At 59.7% G+C, this 18,320-nt stretch overlaps 1 protein-coding gene and 1 long non-coding RNA gene across 2 annotated transcripts; both read left to right on the plus strand.

Annotated features, from left to right (window-relative positions):
• Positions 1 to 189: 189 nt before the first annotated feature.
• Positions 190 to 6,533, plus strand: SKOR1 (SKI family transcriptional corepressor 1). The gene is given in 15 exon segments (XM_039557790.1): positions 190 to 518; positions 928 to 1,189; positions 1,485 to 1,722; positions 2,058 to 3,296; positions 3,299 to 3,456; positions 3,500 to 3,791; positions 3,794 to 4,047; positions 4,122 to 4,218; positions 4,595 to 4,702; positions 4,801 to 4,835; positions 4,838 to 4,874; positions 5,110 to 5,184; positions 5,273 to 5,347; positions 5,804 to 5,869; positions 5,942 to 6,533. Coding segments are annotated over 15 exon segments (3,363 nt in total). The 3' UTR covers positions 6,040 to 6,533.
• A 2,554-nt stretch (positions 6,534 to 9,087) lies between these two features.
• LOC109143415 lies at positions 9,088 to 15,572 on the plus strand. The gene is made up of 3 exons (XR_002043555.1): positions 9,088 to 9,553; positions 10,952 to 11,051; positions 15,279 to 15,572. It is a non-coding gene; the product is annotated as an uncharacterized LOC109143415 (long non-coding RNA).
• Positions 15,573 to 18,320: the final 2,748 nt, after the last annotated feature.

The following is an 18,320-nucleotide window of genomic DNA, read 5'->3' on the forward strand; positions in this document are numbered from 1 at the left end:
GCGAAGGAGAAGGGTGGCTCCGCACCCGCGCTTCGCTCTGCGGCGGCTCCGCCGCATCCTCCCGGTGCCGCTGGTGATGGCGGGGAAGGAAGGCGCGGGGGCAAACACAAAAGTGATAGCTGGGGGCTATCCGCGCCGTTATTAACTTCTGTGTGATCAGTGTAATTACGCCGATCGCGGCCGGACGCGATGATTAATTACAGTTTAATTAACGTGGCCGTGACGAGCGCCGCATGCGGGAACCCAACCCGGGCAGGGATGCGGCTAGAGGCCCCCGCCACGCTGGCAGAACCGGCGGACACCGGAGCGCCGGGTCCCCTAAACCGCCCCGGTGTCGGCCGGTCCTGCCGGTGTGGCGTGAGCCCCCGTGGGGAACGAAAAACACGAGCTCGCCCCCCTCCGCCCTCTCCTCCCGGCGATTTCGTTGCCGCCCAATGTCCCCCCCCTCGGCCCCGGTACCGCTCCCGCACCCGCGCCCCGCACCGGAGCGCGCATCCCGGCTGCGAGAGGGATGCGCGGTAGCAGCGCATCCCCGATTTCGATGGGGTCCCTCCGCCGCTCCCCCCGGGCTCCTCTTTTCGTTACCGCCCGCTCCCCACGCAAACTTTCAACGGGCATCGCTCCCCCCGGGATGGCGGCACCGCGGGAGGCGGGCGCGGGGGGGGGACACGGGGGCGCGGAGCCCCACGCAGGTGCGGCGCGGGGCTGATCCCCGTTCTTACCTCGGGCAGCCCGGGCGGGTCCCCGCTCGGTGGCGGCCCCCACGCCCTCCCCCCCCCCCCCCTCCCGCTCCCTCCCCGTTCCGCCGTGCCTTAAAGCCGCGCCGTGATTGACTGGAGCGCATCGGTGATTGACGGCGGCGGGGTCCCGGAGGCCGTTAATGTAAATATGCTGGTGCTAAGTGGGTGTGTCTTCCCGTTATTTTAGCTGTCACCGGATCAATGTGCAGCGTCTCCAAGTACGGATCCGGATCCTCCCTCGGTGGCGCGGCTGGTCACTCGCTCTTGTTGCATCTCGCCCGGGCGGACGCGGCGGCGGCGGGGCGGGCGGCGGCCCCGAGGCGTCGGTGAAGGGCGCGCCCGCTGCCCGCCCGCCCCGCGCCCCGCAGCTTCGGCTGCCCCGGGAACGGGCTCGGTGCGGACGGGCCCCCCCGGCCGATGGCGGCCCCGGCTCCGGGCTGCGGCCCCTAGTCCCGAGCAGAGCCTGCACGTCCAGCCGGGCTCCGCGGCGCGGTGAGTGCGAGCGGGCGGCGGAGGAGGGGATGGGGATGAGGTGGGGGGGGGGGCGGAAAGCGGGGCGCGTTTTCGGGAGTCGCTCCCCGTTATTTTGTGTAATTACCACGGAAGCGGCTTAAGCACCGGGAACCTTCCCAGCTAAGCCAATTTGCCTGGCTCGCTGCTGCCCTTCTGCTACGTGCGGCGGGTGCTGCCCGCCCCGGCCCCTAATCCGCCCGCGCCTAATCGCCTGCCGGGGACACGACAAAGGGGCTCCGGGCCACCGCGCCCGCCGCCCCGCTCCGCCCGCGGGCACCGAGCGCCAAGTTTGGGCCCGCCCGCTCCGGCCCGGGGCTCGGGCCCCCGGGACGCCCTGGCCGCATCCTCCGGCGCGTTTCGTTGGAGCCGCCCGGAGCCCGCCGCAAACCGGCACGGCACGGCCCGGCGAGCCGGCACAAAGGGAAGGGACGCGGCACCTCCCGGGGACTCGGCGAGGGAGGAAGCGGAGGTGGTGACCCCCCCAGGATGCCCTTGCCCCGGGCTCCCGGGGCCGCTCAGACGCGGGGCCGCGCCCGGCGGGCGGATGCGGCGGCGCTCGGTACCGGCGGCCGCGGCGCGGGGGATGCGCTCCGGCCCCGCCAGACCCCTCCGGTCGGGGAGGGTCCTGCGGCAGCGCCCGAGGGGCTCCCGGTCGGGGCCGGTGGCGCCGAACGAGGAGCGGCTGGGCCGCGCGGCGGGGATCGGCCGGGCCGCGGAGCGGGCCCCGGGAGCGGCGGGCCGGGAGCGGCGGCGGGGCCCCGGGAGCGCCTCTAACCTGCGCCTTTCCCCGATTTTGTTTTGCAGGGGCGTTTGGGGGGGGAATGGAGGCGATCGCCAGTCAGATGGGAAATGGGAGAGATGCAAGCTCCTCCCCAAATTCAAAGCAAGAGCTGCAGCCGTACCAGGGCTCCAATACCCTCAAGCCCAACCAAGTGGGTGAGACCTCCCTGTACGGCGTGCCCATCGTGTCCCTGGTCATCGACGGGCAGGAGCGGCTCTGCCTGGCGCAGATCTCCAACACGCTGCTCAAGAACTACAGCTACAATGAGATCCACAACCGGCGGGTGGCCCTGGGCATCACCTGCGTGCAGTGCACGCCGGTGCAGCTGGAGATCCTGCGGCGGGCCGGGGCCATGCCCATCTCCTCCCGCCGCTGCGGCATGATCACCAAGAGGGAGGCGGAGCGGCTCTGCAAGTCCTTCCTGGGCGAGCACAAGCCGCCCAAGCTGCCCGAGAACTTCGCCTTCGACGTGGTGCACGAGTGCGCCTGGGGCTCCCGGGGCAGCTTCATCCCGGCCCGCTACAACAGCTCCCGCGCCAAGTGCATCAAGTGCAGCTACTGCAGCATGTACTTCTCGCCCAACAAGTTCATCTTCCACTCCCACCGCACCCCGGACTCCAAGTACACCCAGCCCGACGCCGCCAACTTCAACTCCTGGCGCCGCCACCTCAAGCTCAGCGACAAGACGGCCACGGAGGAGCTGTCGCACGCCTGGGAGGATGTCAAGGCCATGTTCAACGGCGGCACCCGCAAGCGGACCTTCTCCCTGCAAGGGGCGGCCGCCGGCGGGCCCGGGGCCGGCTCCCCCGCCGCCAAGGCCGCCCTGCACCCGCCGCCGCCCGCCGGCCCCGAGCTCGCCCCGGCGCACAAGAGCCTCCGGTGCAGCGGGCAGGAGGCGGCGGGCGAGCGCGGCGCGCTGGGGCTGGCGGCGGCGCACGGCGGGGCCGCGGGCGCGCACAGCGGGGCGGGCGCGGTGCGCAGCTACCCGGTGATCCCGGTGCCCAGCAAGGGCTTCGGGATGCTGCAGAAGCTGCCGCCGCCGCTCTTCCCCCATCCCTACGGCTTCCCCGCCGCCGCGTTCGGACTGTGTCCCAAGAAGCAGGAGGAGGCGCTGGGCGGCGCGGGGGGCGGCGAGGCGGGCAAGGGCGGCGCGCTGCCCCCCGGTATGTTCTGGGGGCCCCCGCACCCCCACCCGCACCAGCCGGCCCAGCCGCCCCACCAGCCCGGCGCCGCCAAGGACACCGGCGTCTACCCCTCGTTCCCGTGTTCTGGCCGGCCGCCGGCAGCCTGCCCGTGCCGCCCTACCCCGCGCAGAGCCCGGCCAAGGCGGCCGCCACCGCCGTGGTGGTGGCGGCGGCGGCAGCGGCGGCGGCGGCGGCGGCCGAGCCGGCGGGGTGGCGGGGCGGCACGGGGAGCTGGAGGGCTCGGAGCCCTCGGGCAGCGGCCGGAGCAGCGCCACCCCCAGGAGGGCGCGGGCGCGGAGGGCGAGCGCTGCCCCAGCGCCCTGTCGCGGGCGGCGGGCGAGGAGGAGCGCTCCGGGGACGAGGCGCTGCTCGCCCCGCTGCCGCTGCCCAGGAAGGGCAGTTACCTGTCCGCCTTCCGCCCCGTGGTGAAGGACGCCGAGAGCATCGCCAAGCTCTACGGCCACCCGCGAGGCGTTCGGCGGCGCGGGCCCCCGCGGCCCGGCTACCTCTCGCCGGACTTCCTCAGCGAGGGCAGCTCCAGCTACCGCTCGCTGTCCCCCGGGGGGGACACGGCGAGGAGCCCGAGGTGGACGTGGAGTCCAACCGCTTCCCGGAGGACGAGGAGGAGGAAGCCGCCGCCGTCCCCGCCGTGGCCCCCGCCGAGGGCCGGGAGCCGCCGCCGCCGCGGCTGCTGGCCGGGCCCGAGGAGCCGCCGCCGCCCGCCGGCGCCGACGGGCCCGAGGAGAAGACGGGCGAGGCGGGAGCGCAGGAGGGCGGCCAGGCCCCCGACGGCAGCCCCGAGCGGAGCGGCAGCAGCGGCGCCTACGAGGTGCGGGGCCGGGGGGGATCTGCCCTCTGGGGTCCCCGCGGGGCCGCCCGCGGTCCTGACTCGCTCTTTTGTAGGTGTTCGCGCCGGAGAGGGGGGAGCACCTGCAGCCGCTGAAGCCCGCAGCCTCCCTGGGAGCCCCCGCCGCCTTCCTCTGCACCCCCGAGGCGAAGGGTAACGCGGGCCGGGGCCGGGCGGCCGCTGCGCACCGAGGGCGCGGCCCCGGGGGCGGCTCAACCCCGGGGAGGGGACCCGAAGGGCCGCTTTCGTTTGGGGGCTTTCGGGAGAAAAGCGAAACAAACGGGTTCCGGGGGGGAACGGGGCCGGGGCCGCTCCGGGCCCGGGGATGCCGCCGGGGCCGCGGCCGGTGCGGCGGGGATGGGCTGGCGCAGCCAAGCTCCTGCCCACAAGCTGCTTTCCAACAGCAAAGCGATTAGGATGCCCGCTAAGAAGGTTTTAACGAGGGCTTTGTCCGTAATTATGTAATTAAGGATATATCAGGACCATACTTTCATTGCTTATGGCTGAAAATCGGTTTATTAACTTTAAGAGCAAGATAAAGAAGACAATCACTCCGCGGCAGAGGATTTAGAGACCAGAAAATCCTATCAGGACCAAAGGAATGTCTCTCATCCCAGCCCTGTAAATACCGACAGAGGTAAGCACCGCTCCGCGGGGCGATGCGCGGCCCCTCCGCGGGCCATGCGCGGTGCGCGGAACCCCCGGCGGGGCTGACGGCGCTCTGGCCTCCCGCAGGCGAGGAAGGGCTCGCCATGGATGTCACCGGGACCGCAGCTCGTGGGAAAAGGACATCGAGAACTTGGCCCGAGGTGAGGCGGGCCGCGGCCCGGAGCGGGGCGAGGGGTGCGGGGCTCGGCGGCCCGACGGGGCGGGGGGGGTTTGTGGCACCCCCCGGCCTCTCCCCGCGGCTCAAGGTATTTGTGTTTTGTGCAGAGTGATTAACTCCTGTGATTAATGTAACGTAATGCGATTAGCGCCGCGCCGAGCCGCCTCCAGATGGAAAAGTGCGGGCTCCCCTCAACCCCGCCGTGTATTTTTAAACAGATGAGTTACAAAAACTGGTCCTGGAGCAAATGGAGCTGAGGAAAAAGCTGGAGAGGGACTTCCAGAGCCTGAAAGGTACCGGTGCCCCGTCCCCTGCCCACGCCCCGCCCCGGCCGGGGAGCGGGCCCCGCACCGGACGCGGTGCTGACCCCCCGGCCCACAGATAACTTCCAGGACCAGATGAAGCGGGAGCTGGCGTACCGGGAAGAGATGGTGCAGCAGCTGCAGATCGTCCGAGGTAAGGCCGAGCCCATTAGTACTTCTATTTTTTTAGTTTCCTTTTCTCCTCTTTTATTCCTTTTAAAAATTTTTATTTTATTTATTTCTGCTTTTTTGTTCGCTTGGATAGGTTTTTTTTTGTTTATTTTGGGGGGTTTTTTTGTTTGTTTTGGTTTGTTGGGGTTTTTTTTTGTTTTGTTCTACTCTGTATCTTTTCTTGCCCTCCAATTCCTCTCGGGATTTCGAGCTGCCCCGCAAACGGCTGCGAGGCACCGTGACAGGGCAGAGAACGAACCTTCCCTCTCGCAGTCACTTCCGCACGGGCTAAACTAAATCCCGAGCTGTAAAATTACTTACCTGGCACGCCGGGGAGCCGTGCCCGGCCTTTCGCCCATCTCCCCCCGTTTCCCTCCCGTTTCGGGTGCCCTCGGGGCGGGCGCATCCCCGACGGGGCCGTGACGCTCCCCCATCCCAGACACGCTGTGCAACGAGCTGGACCAGGAGCGGAAAGCGCGCTACGCCATCCAGCAGAAGTTGAAAGGTACCGGGGGAGCACTGGGGGGGCACAGAGGTCTGAGGGGGGCCCCGGGGGTGACGGCTCGGTCCCTTGCAGAGGCTCACGACGCGCTGCATCACTTCTCCTGCAAAATGCTGACCCCGCGGCACTGCACGGGGAACTGCTCCTTCAAGCCGCCGCTGCTGCCCCAGTGAGCCCCCCTCGGCCCCCCACCCCCGAAGCCATGCGGGCAGAGCCCACACAAGCCATTTCCACGAGGAGACACTTGTACATAGAGGACTCGGAGCCCGGGCTTTCCTCGGACTGGCAATACGGCGGGGGGCGGCCCCGGGCCGGCCGGGGGGCAGCCGGGCCCTCCCGGCCCCCCCGCTCCGCCTCCCCCTCCCTCCCTGTGTGTCCGCTTCTTCCACCCTTGTCCAGACTGGAAACAAAAGTGGCGATGTGCAATGGATATAAATGTACTGTGATTCTCTTGGTACAGTATTTGTCGGATTTTTATTTATTTATGATGTATATTGATCCCCCCTCTCCCGGGCCCCCTCCTTCCCCGCTCCCGGTAAATTCTGGATGTAACGGCACTTTAACGGGCGGCCCGCGACTCCGGAGGCCGAACAACGCTCGCCCGCTCTGGGGACAGCCCCCTCTGTACGTGATTTCGGTTCTTTAATAAAAACAGACTTTAAGAAGACGCCTGGTGCGTGGGGCTGGCCCGGGGCTCGGGGGTCCCCGGCCGGGCAGGCGGCGGGAGGGGCTCGCACGGCTGCCCCCGGTACCGGGGCTGAGCCGGGGGTGCTGCCCGCTCCCCCGCCGGGCTGCCCGCTCCTCCCCTCCTCCCCGCCGCCGCCGGAGCTCATTAATGCCCATTTATATGCTCGTTTCACACATGAAGGTATTACATTAATGAGCTCGGAGAGCGGGCGCGGAGGTGCGCGCACACCTATTAGCCCGAAATACCCGTTCTTAGCCCAGAATTAACCTGGCTCCGCAGCGGGGCCGGGATCGGGACCGGGGACCGGGACCGGGGCGGGGTGAGGCTGCACCGAGGCCCTGGGAAGCTCCGGGGGTGGGAGGTAGCCGGCGGGAGACGCGCCGGGAGCCGCGGGAGGGAGGCACCGGGCACCGCGGGGCCCCGGCGGGGAAGGGATGCGGGGCCAGGGAGCGTCCCGGGGATCGGCGGTATCCCGGGAACCGGGACCGGGGCAGAGGGTGGCTGAGGAGATGCCCCGGGGGCTGCGCGCTGCCCATCGCGGGGCCGCTGCGGTGTGAGCCGGCCCCGGGAGCTCCGCAGAGCAGGAGCTGCCGGTAATTAGTTCCTGGGCTCATTAGGCCGTTCCGCGGCCTGGGCCGCCACCGCGTGGGCGCAGCCGGAGGTGCAGCTGCCCCCTTCTCCCTCCAATTCCCGACCTCGGGATGCAGGAGCAGGAGGAGCAGCATCCTCCACCCACCGCCCGAGGGTGAGGAAGCCCTTCCCAGCCAGGGCAGGTGGACACGGTTGGGTGGGATGAAGGTTAAAAAACCCTTGGGGCGGAAACCCAGATGAGGTTTGTGGGTTCTTGTTTTTGTGAGTCTCAGAGAAAGTTCTCAAGGCTTCTTTGCCCTGTCCCTGAAATGTTCCAGGCCAGGTTGGACGGGGCTTGGAGCACCCTGGGACAGTGGAAGGTTCCCTGCCTATGGCAGGTGGCGGAATGAGAGGAGCCTTAGGGTCTCTTCCAAGCCATTCTGGGATTCTCTCCTTCGAACACAGACATCCTGCACGAGACGTCCTGTGTGTGACACCATCCCGAATGGGAGCTGCAGGGCTGGGGGCACCTCCGTGCACGTGAGCGCAGGGGAAGGATCCTCTTGCCGGGACACGGAGGGGATGTGAGACCCAGGGAGGTGGATGAAGGGTCTGCAAGCTGAGAGGTGCTCACTTGAGGGAATGAAACTGTTGGGCTTTTTTGGAGTTTGTAGAGGAGGAGCTGAAGCTTTTCCTTTGCATTTTCCGCTGTGCCTCTCTGGGTCGTTGCTGGCACCGCACGGAGGTGGCCCAGAGGAGCTGGCCTGGGTGCCTCTCCAGCCCACAATTCATCCAGCCCCTGCTGTGCCCACCTGCCCCGGTGGTGCTTCCCCACGCGGGCACAAAAATGAACCATTGCATTGTATTAATATTTCCCCACTACTTAGCGCTCATTAAAATGTGCTTTGCAGAATTTAATATGCGACTTGAAATGACACAACGTATTAAGTGCTTAATATACTAGAAATTATGAAACTATTACAGTCTAAGTAATATGAAATAATTAGAGTGAATTAAACTTCACCGTCAGAGTGAGGGAAAGGCTTCAAATATTTTATTCTTTTTTTTTTTTAGGCTCAAAATAGTTGAACGCGATAATAGCCCCTGAAAATAAACAGCCAGAGTCAGGATTTTTAAATAATTAAAGCAGGAAGAAGCCTGGAGTGTCTGTGTTTGAGCCTGTGATGAATTTAGAATTGGGGGAAGCAGAAGGTCTGCTCGCTGTAGCTGATGGAGTTGCTCTTTCAGGCCAGTGGCAGAGCAGCTCCGAGGAGCTGCTCACAGACCTCCAGCCTGGCCAGGGCTTGTCCCCATATGCTGCTTCCCTCTCAGTTGCTGGGAGCAGACGCGGTGGCTCTCGGTGACAGAACGGGTCCTGCTGCCACATGGCCCGAGCTGGAAGTCCCCTCTGCAGAGCAGCTCCCACTTCGGGGGCTGCAGACACCAGAGACCCCCCCGGAAAAATCCCAGGAGCGATTTTCTCCCTTCGGGAAGTGCTTTGGGCCGTCACGCGGGTGCTGGGATCGAACTGCAGGGGCTTTCCTCGCAGGAGGGGATTCCCCAGGCTGTGGGTGGTTTGGGACCGGGGATGCGCTCAGGAGGGTCTCCAGCAGCGATGCCAAGTGCCAGGTTTAGGCAGGGGGTGGGAATGGATGGGATTGGGTGGGAATGTGCCAAACCTCTGCTGTTCCCTGTGCGATGAGTTTTAGATGGGGTACTGGGAAGGAATTGCTCCCTGTGAGGGTGTGAGGCCCTGGCACAGGGTGCCCAGAGAAGCTGTGGCTGCCCCTGGATCCCTGGGAGTGTCCAAGGCCAGGCTGGACGGGGCTTGGAGCAGCCTGGGGTAGCGGAAGGTGTCCCCGCCCATGGCAGGGGTGGCACTGGATGCTCTGTAAGGTCCTTCCCACCCCAATCCCCGATTCCATGCAGACGCCAGGAGGTGGCGGTCGCAGCGTCGCTCAGCTCAGCGCTCCTCTCCGGAGTTTGTCCGGGTTTGAACGGAGGTTTTGTGCTACTTCCATGGAAACTGCCAAAAGTGCCCCTCGGGAACGCGAGGCTGAGCCGGAGGGGAAGCACAGGCGGCTCCTGGCGCGTGGGCTGATCCCAGCCTGGGGCAGGACGCGCCATCTGCCCTCCCCAGGTCCCTGTCCCTTCTCCAGCCTGTCCCAGTCCCTCTGAATGGTCCCGTCCTCGCCAGCACCGACTGCTCTTCCCAGTCCCGGTGTCCCATCAGCCGGGTGGCCAGTAAGGACAGTATTGATCCTGAGGGATGGCACTGCTCCCTGGGTGCCAGCTGGACTTTGTGCCCTGGCCACAGCCCGGCAGCCTGGCCAGTTCTTCTCCTGCTCGTTCCCAATCCGCTCCCTAGCTCACCGGTTTGGCCACGAGGATCCGATGGAAGCTGTGCCAAAAGCCTTGCTGAAGCCAAGGTAAATAAACCCCCTGATTTCCCCTTTCATCCCAGAGGGCCTCCAGGAACGATTTGTTCCCGGGGAAGCTGCACTGTCTGTTCCCAGCCACCATCCTCTTGGCCCCCGGGAATGCATTCCGGCGGGATTTGCCCCATCACCTTCCCAGGGTGTCCTCTCCCAAACATTCTGCACCACCCGCTCGGGATCCTTCTCCTCTCCCAGACTTTGGGAGTCCCAGTTGCTTTTTCCCAGTCCCAGCACTGCTGTGGCCCTTTGGGGATGATGCCGTGGTGACACAGGGATGCTGGCAGATTCCCTGGAGCTGCCCACCATGGATGTGTTTGTCCAGGGGGCTGACGTGGACCTGGAGGGTTCAGTGGTGACCAAAATGTGCCATGAGCTGTTGGCTGCCCGCAAACCCAAAAAGCTCTTTCTTGGGAAAAATCCCAGCTATTTTAGGCTCTGGCTGGGGACAAGGGGTGTGTTTAGTCCTTGCCTGGCTGGAGGTTCCTCCTGCCTTATCTCCATTTTTTTGGGGAAACCCATTGAATTTGAGAAGTGATGCTTCTGGCTGGTGTCCTTTGGGTGGGAATCCAGTGTTTTAGGGACAAGTCTGAACAGGACAGCAAGGAGGTGTGTGTGAACAGGCGTGTCCACGTGTGAGGAGATGTGGGTTGGATTAAATTGATTGAATTTTGGGTGCAAACACGACTTTTTGTGTGTTGCTGTGTGGTGAGAGAAAGGAGTGCGCAGGGCGGCTCTGCCGTGCTTACAGAACCACTTTTATTTTCACAAAGTGAACTCCGTGGCTCTCTTGGAAACTTAAACCACATTTTCCCAGGTTTTTTTTCCCCCTTAAAAGCTGACAATCCTTGCCTTTGATCTCCTTTCTGACTCTTAATGAAGTTGTGGGATCTGCTCGTTTTGGAGGGATTGTTCAGATCTTCTCATTTTGGAGATCTGATATTTGATGTTATTTTGGAGCTCTCTGCTCCAGGCTGAGCAGCTCCATCTCCCTCATCCTGTCCTCATAAGGGGGATGCTCCAGTCCCCCCCATCTTTGCAGTCACCCACTGGGCTTGCTCCAGGAGCTCCACGTCCCTCTTGTCCCAGGACACCGGACACTCCTCCAGGTGAGGGGCAGAATTCCCTCCCTGATCCCCTGGCACAGGCGGGAAGTGCTGCAGAACTCTTGCCCCCAAGGAAAACCCTTTTGGGAGAGGACAGGAGCACTTTTTTGGGAATCCTGTGGTGCTCCTTGTGCTCCCCTGGCTCCGGGACTGAGAGCAGCCTGCAGCTGGTAGGGCCATTAATGTCACCTTCCCCAAGCTCTTCGCTCACAAAGGGCCCTGCCAAGTCTAGCATGTTTTAATTTGCTCTTTTCCCACACATTCCTGGATTTATGGCTTCGCTCAGCCTGGACCCGGCGCGGACGGAAAGCTCCCTCCAGAGGGTCACTCCACGCCATAACCTTTGTGGGCTCCCTGGAGGAAACCGATGTGCTATTCCCTGGAAGGTATCCACCTGAACGGGGGGGTTTTGCTGGATTTTGCGGGAATTTGGGCTTTGGAAGCTGGCAGATGTGTCTGTGTGGGGATTATGTCTGAACACGGGGCCGTTACTCTGCTCCCCACTTCAAATGCTTTGTTGTTTTCAGGTAGGATGGATTTGGGAACATGCTTATTGTGCAAAAATGAAAGAGAAAAGGGGGGGAAAAAAGGAGAAACCTGGGAGAAAATGGATTTCCAGTGATGCCTGCTCCACGTTGAGGAGTACAGTTGGAGCTGGTTACCATCTGCAGCAACTTGTCCAAAGCAAACATCACCGGTGCGTCCAGCTCTGGCTGCGTAATTGCCATAAACCAGTGCAAGGGCATCCAGACTAGCACAGCCCTGGAACTACTTCTAGGATTAGGTCTTACTCCCTTGAAAAATAAACCTTGGCAAGAGCTCCGCTCTCCCTAATAAAAATTCCGTTTTCACAGCTCTAATCAAGTTTTCCAGAGCTGTGGTCCAAATTAGAAACTGCACGCAGAATATCTGACCCAGGAGAACGAGATGGAGCCTTTCATTCAAAGCAGTGCCAGGCTGGAAATTTCCAAAATTCTCGGTGTCTCACCTGTGGCAGAACTGTGGAGTGTGTCCCAGGAAATCTGCTCCTTGCACAGCAAAGCTCTGCCACAACCAAACTCCCGCTTGTCCCTGCTCCCAGGTGGATGAGTCTCCCCTGCAGGGTTCTTCAGACAGGCTGGGAGAGCTGGGAATGTTCACCTGGAGAAGGGAAGGTTCTGGGAATATCTTAGAGCCCCTTCCAGGGCCTAAAGGGGCTCCGGGAGAGCTGGAGAGGGACTGGGGACACGGCATGGAGGGACAGGACACAGGGAATGGCTTCCTGCTGCCAGAGGGCAGGGACAGATGGGATACTGGGAAGGAATTCCCCGCTGGGAGTGTGGGGAGGGGCTGAGATGGAATTCCCAGAGAAGCTGTGGCTGCCCCTGGATCCCTCACAGTGTCCAAGGCTGGGTTGGAGCAGCCTGGGACAGCAGAAAGTGTCCCTGCCCATGGCAGGAGTGGAATGGGATGAACTTGGAGGTCTCTTCCAACCCCAACCATTCTGTGATTCCATGATAATTCTTGCTTCAACCCGATGTGCATCATTTGGGGCACAACCCTTTCCATGCAGAAATTCTTCCCCGTGTTCCTTCCCTGGTACCGAGGTCAGGCTGACAGGCCTGGAATTCCCCAGATCCTCCTCCTGGCCCTTCCTGTGGGTGAGTGCCACCCTGGCACCTCCATTGGCTGCGACCTCCCTGTGAGCCAGGGCTGAGCACAGACGATGGAGAGGGGCTTGGGGAGCTCCCCCAGAGCCTCTGGATGAATCCCATCCATCCACAGACTGATGAGTGGCTCAGCAGGTCCCTGACTGACTCCTCCCGGATTCCAGGTCTGTTCTCCCCATTCCTGTCTCCCAGCCCAGCGACTGGTTGGGAAGGACACCAGGTCCTTCTGCTGAAGCCTGAGGCAAAGAAGGCAGTGAAGCCCCTCAGCCTTTCCCTCACCCTTGGGAGCATTCCCTCCGCATCCAGTCGAGGAGGGAGATTTTCCTTGGCCCTCTCGCTGTTGGTGTGATCTATAACAACGCTTTTTATTGTCGTTCACAACAGTGATCGAGCTCCAGCTGAGCTTCCACCTTCCTCGCTTCTCTCGACGTGACCCAACAAGATCCTTGCACTCTTCCCGAGTTCCCTGCCCCATCTTCCAAGGTCATAAATGCTTTTTTCCCCCCTTTAATTCCAGTGAAAGCTCCTCATTCAGCCGGGCCAGTCTTCTGCCCTGCTGGCTCAATTTTTGGCACATCCTGTGCCTTTGAGATTTGGGATTTTGGTCACAGGGAGGTGGAAGGGCCACGTTGGGAGGGTCTAACCTGTAGGAGGAAGGCAGAACATTACAGGTAGGAGACATGGAAGATGATGCACCTGTGTTGGCTTTAGACCATCTTTGAGTTGATTTACATCAACGCAGTGAAGACTGTGAGTGATCAGAACTGGAAGATGTTCAGAAGGAGAACCCACGAGCCTCTGAAGGTTCCTGCCCACTGGATTTGCTTTATTAGCTGAGCTTGTGCCAGAAAATGCTGGAAGTGGAGAACCCTTTTGCCAAACTTCTGAGGTGAACACCTGACAGAATCATCAAGGTTGGAACAGAACTCCAAAATCCCAGAGTCCAACCATCACCATTTTCTGTATCCTCTGCTGGTCTAGAAGGCAACCAAATCTCACGGAACTTTGCGAATCCTCATGAAGATTCCAAGGACCTTGCAGAATAACTGGAGAGTGTGAAACCTCCTGAGAGAAGATTTAGATGGGATGTTGGGAAGGAATTGCTTCCTGGGAGGGTGGGGAGTGGCTGGGGTGGAATTCCCAGAGCAGCTGTGGCTGCCCTTGGATCGCTGGGAGTGTCCAAGGCCAGGTTGGACACTGGGGCTTGGAGCAGCCTGGGATAGGGGAAGGTGTCCCTGCCCATGGAATGGGATGATCCTTAAGATCCCTCCAATTCAAACAGCTCCATGATTCCATGATTCCATCAACTTGTCCATCAGGAAACAACAGCAGAGTCTGCTTGTGAAAGGAGGAAACCACAGCTGCACTTGATCTTCATGTCTCTGCCTGGCTGGGCTAAAAGATGTTCAGAAACATAAAACCCCCGGGCAGGATTGTGGCTGAAATGCTCACGTGGGCTCCTGACTGTGGCAACGTGCCGGATTCTGTGATACGGAGGGGTTATATAACACCTTTCATGCAACTCTTGGCACGAAAACAATGCATAAAAATAACAGATGTGGCAAATCACAACCACGTTCTGAGGTCCTGCTGCAGCTCAGTTCCGTGAAAACAATAGGCTGGGTTTAAATTGGGGATTTTCTTTTTTATTTCCCCTCAAAGGAAATGTCCATGGGCAAAGAAATGGTTGAAAGAACAGGAAAAAGGCTAAAAGCGCAAGTGGGGTTTCACCTAAAGGAAGCTGGAGGTGGCTGGATTGAGGGTTGAGCCCTCAAGTGCTCCTTGTTACCTTCAGTGAGACTTTCCTTCCGAGCCAGGCAAGGCCGATGTGCTCCTGGGATGGATCCCGAGGGAACGATGGCAACCCGGCATCCTGCTGAGCCACTGTCCCTCTAGGGTACCGCTGCGCACACGCGGCACTTGGGGGCGCGGTTTAGTGGCGGCTTGGCAGGGCTGGGTTGGCGATTGGACTCGGTCTCGGAGGGATTTTCCAGCCGTAATGATTCCATGATCCCTTCTGCAAAACCTAAAGGTTTGGGACGAACTCTAAATGCAGGACATCAGCAAGGGAATAACCCTGGCTGTATCCAGTCCTTCCCCATCCCTGGAGTTTTCCTGGACGGGTAGCTCCTCAGGAGAGGTGCTGGCCACCAGGAACGTGGCTTTTCCCAAGCCTCTGTGAAGCTGCAGGGCCGATAAGAGGCCCCTCCCCGGCCGCCAGGGGAGCAGAACGAACGGGCTGTGCCTGCCTGGCTGATAAAGAGGAACAGCTCCAATTAACCACCAGCAATTCCCTCTGTTTGTATTGGAACACGGCGTCCTGAGCACGGGCTGTCCTCGGCTCGGAGCACCTCAAACCAGACCCAGGGCTTTAAACCACGAGGTGATGCACGGAATAATTGATATTGCTGCGGGTTGGGTGGTTTTTTGTTTCAAACCCCCTTCCTGGCCATCATTTTGTAGCTGGTTTTGACTGTGGCGTATGGGAACATCCCTGGTACCACAGCTCCATCATAACCCTGCTTCCCAGAAGGGAATTCGGCCTCCAGTCTGCCCCAGTCTGTGCCATTAATCCATAATTCATCGCTGGAGACAGCCCAGATGTGAGCGCGGGACCGGCCGCGCCGTCGCTCCGCAGCGATTTGGCCGAGAGGTGCCAATTATTTCTTGGTATCATTTTAAAGAATTCGGGTCCCCAGATGGGGGAAAACTGCAGGACATCTTCAATGGGAAAGGGAAAAACAGTGCGAACAGACTTTCTTTATTAGCAGAGAAAAGAAAGATATTTTAGCTAAAGGCTTCCAACTTGAAAAAATAAAAAAAAGGAAAATTTGACTGAAAGAGAGAACTTACTGTTTTGAAAGAGTTTGCTGGGTGGAGACATCAAACTGAAAGGATCTTGTGTAATTCTGCTTTTTAGGTCTAATACTAAATTCACCCATTTATTCCTTTGCTTCCCCACAGGGAGATGGCTGAGGAATGCTCAGGAAAAAGCTGATTTCTGGAGTAGCTGGAAGCATGTGGCATCTCCCAGGATCGGCCCCAGACACTTCTGTCTCTAATTTTTGTCCAGACAGCTGATATTTCAGAGCTCTTCCCATCCTCCAAGCCCTCTGCAAGTGTTAAGTATTTTTTGCATCCAGCAAATGGAACAATAACGGAGGACTTAATTTTCCCATCTGTCAACTCGTCCTGAACAAATTGTACGTCTTTCTCTTCGGAGTGAAATCTCAGCTAAATTAAAAGCTTTGGTGTTCATTTTCATGTAGCAGAGGTTCTGAAGGAAATTCTGTCAACGCATTTCTGCCTGGTTTTTTTCTTCTTTTTTTTTTCCAAACGTATTAGGAATCGCAGATGATTTGTTTTTGTAACTTGGGTGGTGGCTCTGTCTGAGGTATCGAACCTTAAATCATGCTGCCCTAAAGTAATGCTGATCAGGTTGAAGCCAGAATTATCATGGAATTCTGGAATGATTGGGGCTGGAGGGACCTGAAAGCTCATCCAGTGCCACCCCTGCCATGGGCAGGGACACCTTTCCCTATCCCAGGCTGCTCCAAGCCCTATCCAGCCTGGCCTTGGACACTTCCAGGGAACCAGGGGCAGCCACAGCTGCTCTGGGAATTCCATTCCAGCTGCTCCCCATCCTCGAGGGAGCAATTCCTTCCCAATACCCCATCCATCCCTGCCCTCTGGCAGTGGGAAGCCATTCCCTGTGTCCTGTCCCTCCAAGTCCCTCTCCAGCTCTCCTGGAGCATCTTTAGGCTCTACCAGGAGCCTGCTTTTCTCCAGGCTCAATATTTGGGGCACAAACGCTGTGTCAAGGGTGGTTTGTGGTGTTGGCAAGGGCAAATCCAGGGAGAGTTTTTCTTTGGAGATATTCCTGTGCTGCTGCAGAGCCCGAGGGCCACGAGCCGGGGGTGATGCTGCAGGTGCCACCCTGCCCTGCTGAGGACCACGGGCAGAGCCTGGTCCTTGTTGTTCTCCAGGCCGGGGAGCGCTGCTCCCTTCTCCCCCTGAGCCCCGGATCTGCAGCAGGGGGTGACACAAGAGGTGTTTTGGGTGACACAAGAGGTGTTTTGGGTGCAGAAACCCCCTTCTCTCACAGTTTTATTTCCTTGTAGGATATGTTGTCTGTCCTCCCCTCATCCTGCCCCTCCCCTGTCCCAACGTCACCCAGCTGGCAGGCTCAGATAAGGGCTCGAGGGGGAGATAAGAAGCTCTTCCCCTTCCCCTCCCTCATCGGGAGCAGCAGCAAACGCTGAGGCTCCGCTTTCGCAACCCCACCAGCTCCGTTAAATGCACGGGAAAGTGAAACCCGTCACATCCCCCCGCCCCGGGCTCCGGGAGGAAGATTTGTCAACGCAAATCTTTGGTGTTCCCCTTGTCCTTAGCACGCCTAAGCCACCCTTGACCTACCCTAAACCCAGGACAGGTTTACCTCGAGCAAAACCCTGCTCTGTGATGTGGCAGAGACACACCCTGCAAGAGACAGGTAGGAATTTGGCTCCGGAGCTGTTTTCATTGGAAAACAAAAGGGTTTCTGTGACAGTCCGGAACAAGTGCCAGTTCAAGGGTATGAACTCTTTTCAGACCGTGGTACCTGCAGGATATTCCTCACAAGGTTCCTCCAAGCCCGCAGTAGCTTTTCCCACCCTTCCCAATTAGGCAGCTGGAGTGCAGTGTAGTGACAAATCCCAGGAAACTGGGAAAACAGGGCAAATAAATAACTTCTCCTCATTGTCTGGTGGCTTGTCCCCTCAGCAAGGCATTCCCAGAGCGGCATCCATGGATGCAGCCGTGCAGAGCGCCAGGAAGCAGCGCCAGGGCTCCGGCAGGAATCATGTGGGGTGACTCCTGCTGGGATGTTCAAAGGTGGTGCGATAACTTCCCCGCACCGCTAATGAAGTAGAAGAGGAGGGAAAGAGGCAGCTACTGCCTGGCTCAGGTTCTCCCTGCTCCGAGCTCCGGTGTCAGGAGCTGCTGGCGATTCCAGCGCCGGTATCCATAGCAGGAGCTTTGGAGCGGATCAGGTTCAAGTATTTTTGCTGGCTCGTGCTGCAGCAGGGATAAATTATGATATCAAAACAGGGAGATGTTGTCACACAACCATCTCCCCTCGTGGGGTCAAGGTTCTGCTTTATAGCTCGGAAAGCCATTAGTCCATTTGAAAGCATATGCCCAAGAACGGACAAAAAAAGGTCTTGTGTGTTTGGGTCAGAGCTGCAGACAAAAGGCTCTTTGTGCTGGGCGCTGACAATGACAAATAAAGAGGAACCTGTTGATCTAGGAGAGAAATGGAGGATTATGGAAAGATCACATGGTGAGAAAAAGACCTTGGCTGTTTGTCTGGCCGTGGGTCTCGCCTGTCGTTAAAATGCTTTCTGCAGCTCCGGCGTGTTTGCTCAGAGAGACGCTGGCTCCTGCTCACGTGCTTTTCTCTAGCCTGCAAAAGGCTACCTGTGCCTGAATGTGCTGCCCGCATCTGAGACGTGATATGCCCTTACCTGGCTCCCGGCCAGGTGTGAGGCGTCAGGGCAATAATTAATGTTTGCAAATGTCTCTGATCGTGGCCGGAGCAGCAGAAACACTAAAACCCGGTGTCTGTCCAACCATGGCCATAAATACAGGACACAAAGACAGCCCAGCAACAAAACGCCTGTAATTCAACAAAGTTATTGGAAGGAGCCCAAAAGCTATGTCTAATGCTAATAATAAGCATATTTCCCAAAGGTAACATTTGATTTCTCTCCAAAATGAAACATATTTGAAGCTCTGCCTGGCCGTCATTGTATAGCAGATTAACTAGGGCAGTTTAATGTGTGACTGAGTTTGTAAAGCCTTCAGCCAGCTCTGGAGAAACAGCCACAGTCTTGACAAGACTGGGCTACAAAACACTTCCCAGATAATGTGGTGTTTTTCACAGTAAGCCTGGAAAAAATAGGGAACGGCTTTGGGTTTGTGGCACGCACATCTGGCAAGTGCAGAGCCCGGATCGGTGTGCAGAGA

Source organism: Corvus cornix, chromosome 10 (genome assembly GCF_000738735.6).
Source record: "Corvus cornix cornix isolate S_Up_H32 chromosome 10, ASM73873v5, whole genome shotgun sequence".
NCBI classification, from domain to species: domain Eukaryota; kingdom Metazoa; phylum Chordata; class Aves; order Passeriformes; family Corvidae; genus Corvus; species Corvus cornix.